Source organism: Pteropus medius, unplaced genomic scaffold, assembly GCF_902729225.1.
Source record: "Pteropus medius unplaced genomic scaffold, Ma_sr-lr_union100, whole genome shotgun sequence".
NCBI lineage: Eukaryota > Metazoa > Chordata > Mammalia > Chiroptera > Pteropodidae > Pteropus > Pteropus medius.
The window spans coordinates 16,159,294-16,176,964 of NW_024351073.1; the positions used below are offsets into that span (position 1 = coordinate 16,159,294).

Below are 17,671 nucleotides of genomic sequence, written 5' to 3' on the forward strand. Positions count from 1 at the left end.
TGGGTGTAGGGATGCCGGTGGGGCATCAGACATGGGCAGGTAGCGAGAACAGGTGGCCTGGCTGAGCCTTTGTCTCTGGATGGCGCAGCCCCATGTTTTGAAAAGCCAGTTTGCCTGTCTGAGGTGCTCACCTCTGCTGGGTGTCGGGGGAATTTTCTGCAGCCTTCAGACCGCCGTGCTACAGGCTCTGTAGTAGTTTGTACTGCTGCTCAGACACATCTCACTTTCTAACCTGTAGCTCATGGAGCCTCCAGTGAAACACACGTTCACCTTAGAGAACTCCTGTTAGGGCTGCCAGCCTCTCTCTTTCTCTGTTAACACGTTAAAAATATCCGGTCATGGTCGGGAGGAGAAGAGGGCGGTTTTGGGGTAAAAGCACATACTTTTCTGCTGCTCGATGTGTAATTGTCTAGTTTTATTTGTCTTAACTCTAAACCGCCAGTAACTCAGATAATGAACTGACATGTGCAATTAAGAGTTCAAGAATTTACAAAATATTGCTGTGAGTTTTGTTTTACAGTAAACTGATATGTTTTTCTTCCTTTGGTAAAAAATGTGTCACTGACACTTTATGTCCTGATGCTGTTTTAAAGACCTTGTATGCAGTTTATGTAGAATTTACATTCTTAGAGCAATTCTGATTTATCACATTCTTTTATTTTTTCAGAGGTAAAGATTGTTCTTTTATCTCCCGAGGTGCATGTTGAACTAAGGTAGATTAGGTTGGGGCAGGTGAGACGATGAGTAATTCATATATACCTTTGCTGGTTGTCACTGGGGAAGTTCATATGTGCCTTGAAATGAGAAAAAGCAGACAAAAAGAAGACATTGCACTATGTGTTCGTACACACCTTCCCATCTTAGCTCACAAAATTACGTCGCTAGATTCTAGAGTGTAGATCTTCATGGTCCAGTCCAGTAGGCAATTAAAATATGGCTATTCCATAAGTGACGTGTGCTGTGAGTCTGAAATACCCACCAGACTTTGAGGATTAGTATGGAGGAACGAATGTAAAATTCTCAATACATTTTTTTTTATATTGATCACACGTGAAAGGGATATTATTTTGCGTCTATTGAATTAAATAACATTATTCAAATTAATCTTACGTGTTTCATTTTTTAAAAATGTGGTTGCTCAAATGAACAGGACAAACAACTCATGGACATGGATAATAGACTAGTGATTACCAGAGGGTAGGGGAGAGGTGGGTGGGGGTAAAAGGGGTCATATGAGGTGACAAATCTATGGCAGATGAACGCACAATGTAATATATATACCTTACTGTTAAAATGTATAGCTGAAGCTGATCGGATTTTGTTAACCAATATCACCATTAAAAAAAAGGGGGGATTGCTAAAACATTGTAAATCCCATAGATGGCTTACGTCAATTCTGTTGGGAGCACTTGTCCAGAAACTCCCTTACCCAGGAGGTGAGAAGGGCGCAGGGAGCTGCTAACCACTGAGCAGGAAGCTCCTGGAAGTTTTACTCCAGGGAGAACGCTTTGCATCCTCATGACTGTGCTCAGCTGCTCCATGCTCCATGCTTCTGCTGCCCGCCCGCAGTGTTTCTTAGGAGAATTCGCTTATCTGCCAGTCCGTGATTGATGACAGCAAGAGGGCACGCATACTTATAGGTCAGCTCTTCTTTAGAACAAGAAGAGTTCAAGGAGTTCTTGAGATTAGGAAGGATCTGCAGAGTTTTAGTGACACTCTTCAAGTGCTTGATAGCATTTGGTGGGTTGTCCGTGATCGTGCTGAATTTCGTGTTAGCCACCAAGGCGGTATTTGTCCTATTGAGTTTTCTATGGTCCCCTTGCATTTTAAACAAACCTCTTTGAGAGGTTTTTGCTCTTTTCTGTAAAGTGAGGGGTTTGGACCCTTTTGGCGCTGCCTTTCTGAATGATGCTGGTCCTCGGAGCCCAGGCAGGGTATCCCCAGGGAGAGCTGTCACTACAGCCTGTAAGGTGAGGCACTGGAGATGAATGGTTGTCTCTCTCGATTTCCAGTGTCTGCTGACAAACTTCTGTGGTACTTATTGGGAGAATAGAGGAATTTGGATTGTAGGACGTAAGAGGCCTTCTGAATGCAGGGGCAAGCAGCACACAGACGTTCTGTGGGAGTCTGCAAGGAAAATTTATTGCCATTCGAAAAGCAGAGTTAGGGGCTTAAACATGGATTTAAATGGGTTTATCTAGGGATGGTTTGACACACGAGTAGGGTACTTGGCCTGTGTCTCGGAGTAGGATATTATGGTATTTTAATGGAATATCTGCATTGGTATTGCAGTCTCTAAATAATGCTAATGAAGGATATTGTCTTACAAAGGATAAATTTTTAGGTGATGTTTAGCGAGCTAGCTTTGTTATAAGTACAGTTTCGTGGGAAGTTCTAAAATAATTTTTAAATGACATGTTTAAAAATTAAATAATATCAAAATAAATTGCACCGAGTGTTAATTATTGGAGTAAATAATAACTGTAGGGGTGTGTCTGCCAGCACTGTGTGGTAAATTACTCAGGAGCAATTTACTCCACTTTATTGTGGACGGAATATTAACCAGGCTTCTTCCTCCCCCACGCCTTCTGGTTTCGCTTGGACCTTAGAGCTTTCCGCTCCAGGCCGGCTGCTTAATGGTTTTAAACCCAGTGCCCTTTGTTTAAACTGTTGTTTGCTTCGAGCGGGTTTCCACAAAGGGCCCCCAGTGTTTCCCAGGAGTCAGATCAAGGCTGAGAGTCACTGAGTTGGCGACTGTCGCAGGCGGGGGGCAGGAGAAGGAGCCCTCGTCCTGCATCCCTACTGGGCCCAGAATCATGGTGGAGCCCCCAGAGACCCACCCTGTCCCGGTGCACATCTGGAGTTGGTCCCTGGCTCTGCCGCGGTGCGTGGAGCTCCAGCGCTTTTGGTGCTGATGTGGAGTCGGGGATGAGAAGCCTCCCTTCCATCCCTGGACTCCGTGCTCCGTCTGGCGTCTGAGTTATGACTTCTCTCTGCCTGTTGTTCCTTCCGTGAGCCTGTGCAGGAGAGAAGGGTCCTATTTTGCAGAGAGAAGGAGTTAGACCAAAAGGGCAGCAGAATCCTGCCTGCTGAGTGGAGCTCTCGCCTTACCTGCATCCTCCATCCTGACCCACCCTGTCTCTAGCAGAAGCCCCTCTGCCCTAAGCGCTCACCACTGCGGAGATTTTATGCAGTCCTGACCTTGCTTCCAGCCAGGAGTCAGGCTTTTTACTGGGGAGAGTAGTGGGGTGAGTGGCTTTAATTGTGGCTGGGGCGGTTTGGAAAGGATGCAGTGGGGTGGGGGGAGGACTGGACTCCACTCCTAGGAAATTTCCTTTGGTCTCGCTGGAGAAGCTGCAGCTTTGCTGGGTTGAGCCTCCTGTTCTCAGTGCTGGCCCTCAGGTAGTGAGAGGCCTCCTGGGAATGAGAATGGGAGCAAAGGGCCTTCGTTTGGACCAGGGCCACTTTGGTCTAGACAGGGCTTGGCATCCAGGAGCAGGGGAGAAACTGTCAGGGAGCCAGGAGGAGCTGGGAGGAACTTTCTTTTCCCTTCAGGACTCAGAGCTCCGTGTTAGCCGCCGCAGTGGGCTCTGCCAGATTTTTCTGGCAGGCCACAGACTTCGGCTCACCGGGCTCAGCTTGTCCTCTCTGTCCCCAGTGGTGTCTTAACTATTGTCCCTGCCCCTGCTTCTACCCAGTCTAGGAGATATTTTAGAATTGACAAGTTTTGAGTGACCGAGGGTCTTTAGAACTGAGATGGAATTAAAAGTTGATACCTCAGAATTACTTGGCTGCTGAGATTTGTTTCTTGTTTATGTAAAAACATAGTTAGAAAAAAAGTCTGTTGCATTGTAACACGATGTAATTTGACTGATGTTTTATTGGTAAGCGGGGAGGCAATTTTGTCCTTAGTGGTTTCTAGTGCTTGGTGGGTTAGTGTCTGAGACTCTTTTTTTCTTGGGTTGGACAAAGGTGAATGCCTTCATTGTTCAGTTGTGTGGAGCTGTTAATAGTTTATGGATGGTGATTAAGTCCAGCCGGCAAGCCAATTTGCAGTGTATCTTAGCCTGCACTGGCCCTTGGCTTATTTGCAGAAAATTGGACCTTTCAACTGGAGGCTTCCACCTGCCCCGTGGGGTCTATGTCTATCCTGTTTGTCTTTCAGAACCCCTATCTTGTGCCTTCTTTTTCAGCACCCCTGGGTGCGGGCATTCTGTACGTATCCCCAAATTAGTCGTTGTGGCCTCAAGTTTAAATGATCTATTTAAACTTTGTTCTCGCTGGGCTGCATGCTTCTGATTGTGTCTGTTATTAATCTCCAGACTGTGTCTCTGGCATAGCATCTTCGTCACTCAGCCACTCTGTCCACGGGGACTGTCTGTTTATGCATTCACGTTTGCCTCAGAGTCAGCACATTTAATCCCGATGTTGAGCTGGGAGATAAGTGGTGTTTATCTCTCCACAGACGAGGAAACCGAGGCCCGTGGTGGTTAATTTGTCCCAGGCCTGGTGGCTCAGATGCAGGAAAGCCAGGATTCCTGTTCAGGCAGTTTGACCTCCCTGGGTTGAGCCATCATTGCAAGTCACTGGACTCCATTCTAACCTTCAGAAAAATCCCCAGGCACGAGCCAGCAGAGAGACATTCTACACAATACTGGACCTGTGCTCCAAAACGCTGTCAAGACCTTTAAACAAGGGAGGTTCTGAGAGGCTGTCACAGACCAGGGAATACCTCAGGAGCCATGACGATGAGATGTAATATCCCAGATGGGCTCCCAGGGCAGAAAAAGGACAAAGGGGAAAACTGGTGAAACCCAAAAGAAGTGCAGAGGTTTGCTCATAGCAGCGGACCAGCTTTCCTTAGTGCGACAACCGTGCCGTAGCGATATGAGATGTTAGCACGAGGGACCTCTGTGAGGGGTGTACGGGAACTCGTATTATTTTCCCAACTTCTCTATAAAATCTAGACCTATTCTAATATTAAAAATCTATCTAAAGCAATAACGGCAACACCACCACAAACCCACTACATGCCGTCCCTCTCTGGCTTGTCGCGGCCCAGGTATCTGTGTGTCCTTGCTGCAGAGGCCTTGTCCTTGCCAGAAGCATCTCTGCCGATTTCAGCCCGAGCCAGCGATGGAACACAACCAGGCATTGGACGTGCTGTGCTTTTTAAAAGAGGTGTCAGTGTGTTCCCAGACCTCTGTGGAACTCAGGAGGAGATGGACTATGGAGGGAAATGAAAATGGGTTTTGGCGCAGGAGAGGAATAATTGCATTTAAGTAAAACCTTAAGATACCAAGTGGGACAAACACTGACCCTTGGGTCATTTAACATGTTGTCCATCTTCTGCAGCCCCCGTCACATTCTGATGGGCGTAGCTTGTATTGGTAAGTTATTTTTAAATGCTTTGTAACTGGAAAGCAGCCCAAAGTGTAGCTTTGGGGGTTTGGAGGCGAGGTTGGTTTACTGACGCAGCTGGGCCTGTGCGTGCCTGGGTTCTCCAGCAAGGCTTTCAGAGGAAAGATAAAGCAGTGTGATGGCTGAAGGCCATCCTAGGTGTGACCCCGGCAGGTGCTAGCAGCAAGACCCCAAATATAGATGGTGCCACGTTGTGTCAAGGGCCCTGTGGCTTTGAAGAACTTCGGTTAACTCATCTCATGGGCTTCTCTAATGGTTGTACAAAAACAGACAAGCTCGATGACTCCTTGCTTTGCACAGAGAGGTCTCAAGTAATTAGCAGCTGTCCTGGGCTCCAGGTAGTGGGGCTAGGAGTCCACGCCTTTTGGGGCACGTCCGGTACGGTTTCCACGCCCTCGTACTGAAACCTTCAGTGGCTCTGGATCTCTGTGAGAGACGCAGTTTCTTGCAAATGCCACTATGAGTTTACTGGGCACTGAGCAGGGTGCTGAGTTAGGATTTGGGATCGAGAGTGAATTAATTCCCAGTCCTCATCTAGTGCGCTCAGCTCTGTGCCAGAGTTTCAGTGGCAAGTAAAGCTAGCCTACTCCGGTAGTCTCTAATACAAGTGATGTAAACCCCAGTATTACACCCATCAAATAAAGCACTGAAATAACTGTTCTTTTAGTGTTCTAGGGAAAATGAATACACACTAGTTATGGTCATTTGCATAGGTCTTTTGATGAGTGGAATGCTTTCTAGATTATCCAAAAGTCATGATATTTATGTATGTGACAGAAACAATAGCTGATACTCATAAGCTGAGCTTATACATAATAGAAACTTAACAAACTAGTGTAAACTAAAAAGAGGGCTTTCTTGGTGTATGCAGTGTGGGAGATCAGGGAGGGAGATGGCCTTCGGGATAACTGTATCCAGGGATTGAATGACATCAGCTGTGCGTCTGCTTGTTTTTCTGTGTAGTTGTTTGTCTCTCCCTGAGATATAATAATTCACACATCATAAAATTCATCCTTTTAAAGTATTAGTGGTCTTTAACATATTCGCTGAACACTAGCATTAGTGTATCAGTACGTACTCAGCCATCACCACCGTCTAAGTCTACAGCGTCGTCATCACCCCACACCTGTTCGCAGTCACCCCCGTTCTCGCAGTCACTCCATTCAGCCCTGCGCACCCAGCAGTCTGCTTCCTGTCTCTGGGTTTTGCCTCTGGACGTTTCACATCCACGGACTCACATGGTATGTGGTCCTTTGTGACTGACTGACTGCTTCCACTTAGCGTAATGTTGGCCAGGTTTGTTCTTGTCGTAGCGGGGGTCAGTTCTTCATCCTTTTTGTCACTGAATACTATTCCATTGCATGAATGACCACATTTTAAAAACTCTGTTCTTTAGTTGACGGACAGTAGGGTTATTGCCACTTTGGGGCTATTGTGAGTAATGCTGTTACGAGCGTTTGTGTGCAGTTTTTTGCTGTGTGGACATACGTTTTCATTTTCCTTGGATACATATCTAGGAGTGGAATTCCTGGGTCATATGGTAACTGTGTTTAACTTTTGGGGAAACTGCCTGACTTTTCCACAGCAGTGGCACCGTTTTTCATTCTTACCAGTAGCATGGGAGGGGCCTCATTTCTCCACATTATCACCAACATGTTATCTGTCTTTTTGATTGGACCAGATTATCTTTTAAGCACCTTTTAATTCAGAAAGTGTAACTTTATGGAAAACATTAACTGTTCTTGAAATTTAATTAAATTCCACGAAGGAATTAAATAGTATGTATGTGACAGCAATGAGAAATAGCTATTTTAAGTTTATTTACTTTCTACTGTGTTCTTGGGTCATCCATTTTTATGAAGTGATGACAAACTTCTGTTCGGAGTACGTTTGTGTATTTTTTTTTTTTTTTCTCTAAAACCAGATGGTAGCCAGAACATAGCCGGGATTTCATTAAGATAATCTTATCAGTTTTTGTTTATTCGTGAAGTTTTTTTTTTATTTTTTATTTTTGGGAAAAAAATTCTTGTCACGAATAAGCAAGGACATTAAACTCTAGGAAATGAGAAGTCAAGGCCATCTGGCGTTACAGTCCGTGCAGAGTGCAAACATCTCCTGATGATCTTTATTGCCCCTTCCATTCTGTGTTGCCTACTGTTTTCTTTCAAAGGAAGAGTGGAATGCAGTTCTAAAACCAGCTTTCGTGTCTCTCAGGATTTCCCACTAGTTTTTGAGAGTCCTTGGAATCGGAACAGTTTTATTCATTTTGTGAACTCCGCACGTCTCGTCTTATTCTTCTGCCCCTTATGTTGCATAATTATTCCCTTTGAAGGAAAAGGAGGGAGGAAGTTTTAGAATAGGCATAGTTTATTTTTAATATACTGTAAACTCTTTAGAGCAGGAGCAATTTTCTATACTGTTGACTATTTTATAGGGCCCAGTACATAATAAGGGGCTCAAAAGATATTTGTGGGAGGGATGGGGCTGTGGAAGGGTGGCCTGATGGATGGATTTATAAGTAAAGTGACTTACACATGATTGAATTTTAGGGGTGTTGGCCAATTCTTTAGTTCCATTTTCTGTTTTCTTTTAAACACACACGTTGGCTATGTGATGATTGGTTAACAGATGGAATAATTTGGTTTTTATCCCTTGGATTGTCACATTGCTACAGTGTTTGAGATTGTCTCAGCAACTTGGAGATGTCTCATTTCTTTCAGTGTTAAATCGTTTCTGGGATTATTTCTAGTCACTGTGGTTGAACTGAAAAGCTGCCTCAAGGAATCGTGAGGAAGGTAGGAAAAATTGGAATATAGAGTTGGGACTGCATCAGTTGGCACGTTCGATCCCTATAACCATGAGAATAAACTCTCCGGAATCACAAGGTCGTAACTGAGGCATCTTGCCATTCAGCAGAGTTCGCTTGGGTTTTGATTTGGATTGGGAGTGTGGGGCGCCAGCGAGTCTTTGCGGGATATAGAGGTTAGTTTATTGTTGGTGATACCTTTTTCCATTTCGTTTCGTCTTTTCCCTCCCTTTCCACCACCTACTCTTCATATAGGTTTCGCGGTATCCTCTGCATGGAAGTGCCCTTCTAAGTAGCTGATAGTGGTGACAGAGTCTGACTTTATGGACAGGACAGTGGGAAAACGTGGGTGCCACGTGATCCTTCTCCCTGGGTGCAGTGGAGACTGAAACTGTCCAAAGACATGGGACGAATTGCCTGTGAACGCGATAGTGATGAATGCAGACAGGCCTCAGTTTACCCCTGTATTGTGTTTATGAGTTAGTTCTTTGGGACACTACACGTCTTCCTGTGGAAAAAGTGCTATAAATGATTCTTAGGCTCATAGGCCAACCCAAGAAATGAAGTCGATGGTGAAGACGACATAGCTGAAAGGTCCAAATATATTGTAGCTACAACTAGCTGAAGACATTTCTTATTGAAAAAGCAATACCATTAAAGACTTCTGCAGGCCAGACTGGGGAGTTACCCAGCACTTCTGCCCTCATCTCGGGGGGGTGAGGGGAAATACGGCTGAAGGAGAGTGTCAGTGACACACTTTCCTCTGCAGTTTAGTGATGGTATCATCTCTGACGGGCACAGGACTCCCGTTCTGGGGGTTGCCCATGTAGAAAACAGACGCCGTTCCACAGCCCACAGTGAGATGGTGCAGACTTGAGACCCTCTTACCACGCATTTCCAACACAATGGGCTGTGTGCTCCCCGTTCCTCTCCTGAGCCTCCCTTTATTTTTCCTCCTCAACAGTTAGTGCCTCAACACCTAGTTGACTGAGTTCTGTACCCTTCGAGACCTGACCCTGAAACCGCCCCTTTGCATTCAGAGGCTGAGCAGCCGCGGGCTGACTCGAAGCCTGATTCCTCTTTGGAATCAGATACCCTTGTTCAGAAATGACTGCCAGGCTCAGGTCTCAAACCCTGCAGTCACAAGGCAAGGGACGAGCCAGGGGATCACTCAGCATCACGGGTCCACACTCTCTGCCTGCTGTGTGACAAGAGATAAAAGGACCACTCACTGCTGCCTGCTGGGGTGCTGGCAGAGCGTGGCTTCCCTCACTTCTTCGCTTTATTTCCAGGCCGGGGGTGGGGGGGGGTCCCCATGGGGGAGAGAATCTTAGGCTCCACCTTCCCCTTTGATTTCTAAATCTCCTGAGACCTTCCCCAGCCTTGTCCCTGCTACTTCTGTTTGCAGTGTGTTTGTCGCCCTCATTTCGTACATGGAGTTCTTTTTTCTCTGCACCTTTTCTAAACTTTCTGACAAGTTTTGTGTTGGGTTTGCAAGCACTTGCGTGGAAATAGCTCCTGAGTTGAAAAAGCACAGTGGACGCCAGGTTTCGTTTGTGCAGTTCCAAACTGCATAGAAACATGAAAAGTCAGTTCTAATTAACATTAAAGTGCATAAAAAAAAAAAAAATACAGAGCCCAGTAGACAGAGAGGAGGAAAAAGAGAAAGTCTCTCTGGCACCATGTCAAACTGTCTACCTCCAAGACCTTTTTCCTTAAGTTTGTCAAACGTTTTGAATCATATGGCAGAGGTTGCTCCCTCCCTCTTGTACGCACTCAGTCGAATGTCACCGGAAATTAGATCTGCCCCAGGTATACTGTATCTGGGCTGATCCTACTTTGAGGGGTTGTGGAAATTCCTAGAATTTACAACGGAGTCTGCTTTTGATCAGTTAGGTCTCGGACTGTGAATGGTTTAGACACTGCTGTAGAACTTCTAGATCAGTGGTCGTCAACTGGGACGGTCTCCTCACCCCCCAAAATAACTGCCTCATCCAAAATCTCAATAGTGTGGAGGCTGAGAAAGCAGCGTTAGAACCTTGATGCCATAAAAGCCATGTGTCCTTTGAAGTGGATTTTGGCGACATGGATTAGGAAAACATAACATCTGTTAGGTCGAAAAGGTGTTCCTACTGCCAACAGGAAAAAAATAAACAGCAGAGATTTCACTTATATGTGGAATCTTAAAAAATAACTCAGAAGATTCGTGGTTGCAGGAGGAGGGGAGCAGGTGAAGGGAGACAAAAGGTACAAACGTCCAGTTGTAAAGTAAGTCGTGGGGGTGTCCAGAGCAGCAGCATGATGACAGCTGATAGTGCTGTATCGCACATTTGAAAGTTACTGAGAGTAAGTAGATCTTAGACGTTCTCATCACGAGGAAACATTAGAACTATGCGAGGTGGCAGATGTTAACTAGACTTACTGTGGTGATCATTTCACGATAGTGTAAAGATTGAATCATGTGGGACACGTGAAACACGTTATATGTCAATTATATATCCAAAAAAAGGTAGAAAAAGTGCTATTTAAATCTTTGGTACTGTAATTTAATATCCACATCCAGTTTCTGGAAATCAGTATCATTCAGAACAAAGACCAACCTCTTTCTCCCCCATTCCCCGGCTTACCTTGGCCTCCCCGACTCCTCAGCCTTCCAACGTGAGACATCATCTAAGCCAAGTTGCTGCTTTACTGACTCACAGCAGGTAAAAAGAATACTTTCTTTCTTTGGCTCTGGAATTTACTACAAATTTAAATAGTCATTTTAATTTATCCATTACAAAATTACTTGATCTCTTTGTCTTTAAAAAAAAGAAAGATCACATTTCAAGAACAAATCCTGGCCGTACGTGTAGGTTGAACCGTGGCACCTAACACAGGCCAAGCAGGCAGTGAAGGGACGGGAGTAGGTGTGGTGCCCTCTGCCGGGTCAGAGGCCGAGTTGTGTGTTTTGCCGAAAAATGCTCCCTGCCACAGATCTGTCCTGGGAACATGCCACACGGCGTGGTATTTAACGTCCATCGTCATTCTCTCTCTCTAGGGTTATTTCCCTACCTTATTTTTAAACTTAATTTTTTCAGTCAAAGTTCAAGAAAATCATTTTTAAAATCAGACAAGAAATATAATAGTTTTTCAAAGGGCAACAGGAGGTTGAAATTTATGATGGTGATTTTATCTTTACCTTCAGATAGGTAATAGTAAACTTCTTTATGCAAGGAGGCCACAAGGTAAATATTTTAGGCTTTACGTAGCAGCTTCACAGAGCCTGGTAGGGGAAGGGGCCAGGTAAAATTCCTTGCCTAGGGAGGCAGTGCAAGTCACAGGCAAGTGGCTGGGGACTCAGGATTAATAATCGAGCAGCAGGGGACAGTGACACAGTCTACCACAACTCCCGTTTAGATCGGCTTGGCAAGTCTCCCGTGTGGTGTCTTGGCCCCCTGGTCTGTGTTAACGGACTTAAAGAATTCAACATTCAACTTCGAGTTTTAACATGGCCCTTGATATGATTGGATTTTTCCCTTTATGGAATGGTTAGGAATAGTCAAGAATGGTCATGTGTAGTTGGGGTGTATGTAGGCTGGGAAATTAATTTTTAAGAGATGATTTGAAATTACCAAGATGTAATTGCATAAAATAAAATGTACCTCTTATAGGTGCGCAGTTGAACGAGTTTGAGTGCCTTTATACAGTTGTGCGGCCATCAGCACAGTCCTGTTCAAGAGTAATTCCCTTATCCTCCAGAGCTCCTTCCACCTTTATAATTAGGGTCCCTCCCATCCTTCGCCCCAGGCAGCTGTTCATCACTTTTCATGTCTATGGATTTGCCTCTTCCAAAATTTCATATAAATGCAACCCTATTATATATACTCTTTTGTGTGTGGCCTCTTTCACTTAGAATCACCAATTAGGATGAATCTCAAAAACATTATGCTATCAGTTATCTGTTTTATATTACTGAAGAGTTCCACTGTATGGATTTATCGCATTTGGTCTCTGTACCAGTTGATGGACATTTGAATGATTTTTATGTCTATTGTAAAAAAAAAATGATTGTTGTGAATAATACTATGAATATTTGCATGCCTATTATGAATAATGCTGTGAATATTTGCATGCACGGCTTTTAAAATTTTTTGAGTAGGTAGATATCTAACATTTGAATTGCTGGAATGTGCAGCAAGATTATGTTTTGATTTTTAAGAAACTGCCAAACTAAATTGGTATAGCCACTATGGAAAACAGTATGGAAATTCCTCAAAAAACTAAGAATTGATCTACTATCCAGCAATCCCTCTACTGGGTATTTTACTCCAAAGACTTGAAAACCCATATCCAAAAAGATATTTGCACACTGATGTTCATAGCAGCATTATTCACAATGGCCAGGACATGGAAACAACCCAAATGTCCTATGATAAATGACTGGCTATAGAAGTTCTGGTACATATATACAATGGAATATTACTCGGCCATAAGAAGAGATGAAATACTGCCATTTGCGACAACATGGGTAGACCTCATGCTGAGCGAAATAAGCCAGACAAAAAAAGTTGAAAATCACATGCTATCACTTATATGTGGGATATAAACCTAAAAGCAACAAATGAGCAGGACAGAGACTCATGGGCATGGACTATAGACTAGTGGTTACCAGAGGACTCTAGAGCAGTGGTTACTAGTGGGGTGGGAGAGGAGAGGGGGGGAGGTAGACAGGGTAAAGGCGGTTAAATATAAGCGGATGGGGGGAGGGTGAAGTGGGTAAAGGGGATCAAATATATGGTAGCAGAAGGAAACTGGACTTTGGGTAATAAACACACAATAGAATATACAGATTTCAAATGATAACGTACACCTGAAATTGTTTTAACCAATGTTTATATAATTGTTTTAACCAATGTTACCCCAGTAAACTTAATTTAAAATTTAAAAAGTGCCAAACTGTTTTCCAAAGTGAAAATGTGCGTTTTACATGCCCACCACTTTCTCCACATCATCACCAGCACTTGGTACAGTTATTTATTTATTTTTTTATTACAGCTGTGAAATCATTTGTTGGCAGTGGGAAATGGAACCCCTGTGAACCCCACTTTTGAGGAAGGGATGGTATTACTTGCCTCCCTATCTAACAGGATTGCTCTGAGATCAGAGAAGATGGAGATTTATGTGCAAGTGCTTTTTATTGTAGAACTGTTACCGGTGATTATGTGCAGAATAGTTTTTAGCAGTTAAATTTAACACATAGTCATCTCAGATTAGGGTGAAAACTTACCCAAATTTTAATAAAACCTGCACGTTATGGTCAAACTTGTTCTACCTTTATTATAAAGGCATACTTTACTTAAATCGTGAGCTTTCTTCATATGCCTGCATTGTGTGTTGAATTGCCAGCCTTATTGAACAATGACAGAATATAATGGTTTACATATGGTGGGCAAATTTTTCTTTCCCACTCAAACTTGGATGGTCTGGTAAGTGTCTGCTTGGACTTCATTTTCAAATGATTGTGGGTGGCCTCGTTTTTGGACATGGGCATATGTGTTCTATTCCAATGGAATGGAAGTAGAAAGTTTGGGGGCTCAGAGAGAAAGGACCAAGAAACAATCTATGGAAAAATAACCATTTCAGTGGTTTTATTTTGCAATTCTGATTCTCTGAAAATTGCCAGTTTAAACATTTTCAAAGAACAAAGGGAGTTGTTGAATGCGTGTCCTTTCCTACCTATGGACACCAGCTGTTGCTGGTCTGCAGGAACTAGCTTATGGGCCCTAGATTTGCTATCTGGGCTGGATTTTGCAAAACTTGCTTATCAGCAGCTCTTCACACCTGTTGATTAAGACCTTTGGACTAAGGAAGTTGAGCTGTGTGTTTAATCATATATAACTATGTCAACAAAGAGCTTTATAGTAGTTTTAAATAAAAAGGTAAAAAGAACCACAACAAAACTCAAGTAAAAGAAGCTACATGCTGTGTAGACTCTGAGAGTCCAGAGATTTATATTAATCCTGGTGACAGTTTTTGTTAACTCAGTAATGTTTCCTAATAAAATTTTAATATACTCTTACTAAATAGATTAATGAGAAACATGTACGTGAAATCTTTTTTGATAAAAATGTTCGTTATTGTCATAGCAAACGATGCTTTGGGCTCAGGATTCTGAGACGGAGGTCCACTGTGAATTATTATTTTATGATTTTTACCTAATGAGTAAAAGTTCTTGCCTTATATGACTGAAAATTTCCATTTGAGCGTGTGCGTGAGAGTAGGTATTTCAAAGCTTTCAAATGCTGCAGTCTCTAACCTGTGAATTAAAAATGATGAAAAAGGTAGTTGGGGCCGTAGGAAACCTTTTTCTGGAGCGTTACTGATAATGCGGTTTGGTATGGAATGCTGTTTGAGAGAGCAGTCTTAGAGAAGCCTGGAATAAATGTTCTTTCTGGAAGCAGCTGTTTGCTAATAAAGAATCGGGACTGACAGGCAGTTATTCTCATCCTTTCTGGGTGTTACCAGCATCTCAGCTCCAAGTGGGAATCGGAGATACGTGACCCACTCCCGTGGAGATGAGAACTTGCTGCTGTTGGTGTTCTTTAAATAAGCAGACTTCAGGGTTTACAGAGAAACTTTTTATTCCTTTCTGATGCTCTTTTTCCCCTTAGATCACAGGATTTTAACCCTTCTTTGGAGGGATGATAAAAGTAGGATGAGGTTAACTTAAAATCCCCATGATAAAGAGAAATGGGGTGCCTGTGGAAAGGGCATCGTATAGGGGTATAATACCTGAAGGGTAATTATGTGAGCCAGTCTCAGAGAACAGAAACTGGTGCCACTTTAACCTTAGGCCTCAGCCTTATCTTGAAAGTGCTTATAGAATCTTATATGGATGTGGCCCCCGCCTCTGGGTCCCCTCCTTCTGGGAACCCCTGGCTCTAATTAGCTGGCCCCAGATGCTTTCAACAAACTCAGGGTTTACTTACTTATAGTGGTGACAGCAAACATTTTAGGTCATGGCTGGTGTATTTTAAATAGGGCTGTCTTTGGCACCGAGGGAGTAACTTTAAATCAGATTTTTATATCTTTAAAAAATTTCCCTCCTGAAGCATGAGAGAGGGCTAATGGTCGTGTGTGATAACCGACCACTGAAAGGGACCTGTCTGTTGTTATATTTTAATTGTTAACTGACCTATTAATGCGTTTGATTTATTTATGCATTGTTTTAAGTAGACGAATAGTTCGTGTGATGGGCGGAAAGAGTATGGAATTAGGAATTGAAGAGATTTGCCATCTGGCTCGGTCTCTAACTGTGATGTCAGGCAAGAATTTATGCTCTGAGCTTCCGTTTCCTCCTGGGGGTATAATTCCTATCTTACCCAGGGCCAGTATTAGATAGAGTATCAGTGAGGCTTTTAGCACGTGACTGTGGCACCCCACGAACACCCCACGACTGGAAGTTACTATTTTTGCAATTGATAAACACAGTTTAAAGTAGTATAAAGTGACGAGTTGACATCTACATCACTTATCCCCTGCCAGCTCTGTTATGAGAGCGATAAAAGCCCCTTCACCTAGAAGTCGAACATACCATAACCAGTACATTGTAAATATTTCGCTTAACATTTCATATCAAAACAGCCATTAATGAAGTGAGGTTGAAAGTTCTGGGAAAAAATAGTTGTTCAATTTAAGTGCTATTTCAGGTGATAATTTCGCGATAATATTTCCACTGTGTCATTTTTGCGGGAGTTGAGGAAATTGTTGAACAGTAGAAATAATGAGATACTAAAGCACACACATACATCGTCCGTCATAAGGGTAATTCTTTATCATTTGAATGACTAGTGAACACCCAGTAATTTGTTTCACACTTTTATATCACTCATCCTTGAGGTATATATTTTTTTATTTTTTATTTTATTGTTTTGTTTTTTACGCCTATAGCACCTGGTCTTCCTACATGGTCTCCCATCCAAGTACTAACCAGGCCCGACCCTGCTTAGCTTCCGAGATCAGATGGGATCGGGCTTGCTCAGGGTGGCATGGCCGTGGACCTATATCGCTCATCTTTGGAAGCAAATAGTTTTCATGTTGTGAAATTAAAGGAAGAGGAAATTCAGCACCGAAAAGCCAAATATTATAGTTAATTCATTTGTCCAGTGGGGAAATAAAAAATGGAAATAAAATCGAGGCACCCCCAATATATGCCTGGCTCAAAACAAGGAGATTTAGAAGTTGCTATGTTTTGGGCTACGGCCCCAGATTTTGTAGTACCTTAAGTGTCTGGCAGAATCGTACACAAATTCATGCCAGTGGGTTGGGTTCTGATATTTACTAAAACGCTCCTCTCTCGAAGAATCCATTTGACACATGGACTTGGTACAAGGAAGGTGGTGGGGCGTTCTAGTGCCCTCCGAGTAGGCAAGTGCAAGGGGCTCGGACCCGGGAGGGCGGGAGCCCACAGGTCCCGAAGAGTTCTCAACTTGGGGTGAAGCAGTGTAGAGACCTGGTCAAGCTTGTGGTTTCTGGAGCCCAGCTGCTGGGGATCAAGGTCTCTCTCAGTCTCCTGATGTGGGGCAAGTTCCTTTACCTCGCGGCCTCCACTTCTCCATCTGCAGAATGGGAGTGATAATGTCGCCTGCCCCAGTGGGCGTTCGTGAGTAAAATGAGCTAATCCATGGGAGTCTCCTGCATTTTGTTAACACACAGGTTGCTGTTTTCTCAGTCCTTTCTTTGTTTCTCTGTCCAGTGTGACACTCTGTCACACTTTTATATAGTAAAGGTTACGGATGATGCTTTCTGAAGAGTCATTCTTTGATTGTTTGAGAAGAACATTTTCTTTTCAAGAAAAAAATTTTTTTAAAGGAATGTAGTAGTCATAGTGATTTTGAGGGTGGCATTTTGCCCTTAACTGCAAGCCAGCCTCATCGTTAAATCCTGTTTATTTTGTTTACAGGGAACACGGGTCTGGCTGAGAGAAAACGGCCAGCATTTTCCGAGTACTGTAAGTTCCTGTGCAGAGGGCATTGTCGTCTTCCGGACAGACTATGGTCAGGTGAGCACACGGCTCTTCGGCTTCGTGACATCCACGTTCCACTTCCTTAGGCCGTCTTACACAGGGAGGGGCACGTGTGCTCGCTCCCCTTGTCCCCAAACCTTAAATATTTTCCTAAGTGGCAAAACAAAATCCCAAAAGGAATGTATAGTGCACACTTCGAGCGTGAGAAAGATTCAAAAAAATCTCCCACTCAGGGCACAGAAGATGTTCCAGAAAGCACAGAAAGTGACAGAATAGCACTCTTCTTGGCTGGCTTCCTTCCTGCTGATCTTGCCCAACAATCTGAAGTATAGGCTACAAGCAATTTGAAAAAAAAAGTTCAAATATATTGATATTTGCCAATTGGTTTCATTACCACTTCCCCTTAAAATTCTTAAGCTTTAACAGAGTGTTGGGAA

The 17,671-nt window shown here is 43.5% G+C and overlaps 1 protein-coding gene and 1 pseudogene across 3 annotated transcripts in view; one reads left to right on the forward strand and one right to left on the reverse strand.

Moving 5' to 3' along the window:
- The window catches only part of MYO10 (myosin X), a 189,684-nt gene that overhangs the window by 24,339 nt on the left and 147,674 nt on the right, over positions 1-17,671 (forward strand). For 2 of the 3 annotated variants that reach the window (XM_039842747.1, XM_039842749.1), the window contains exon 2: positions 17,172-17,270. The exons of the other annotated variant lie outside the window; for it this stretch is intronic. In XM_039842747.1, coding sequence (XP_039698681.1) covers positions 17,172-17,270 — 99 coding nt within the window. The remainder of the gene's footprint in view (positions 1-17,171; positions 17,271-17,671) is intronic. 3 annotated transcript variants of the gene reach the window in all.
- LOC120586509 (uncharacterized) lies at positions 16,151-16,269 on the reverse strand (annotated as a pseudogene).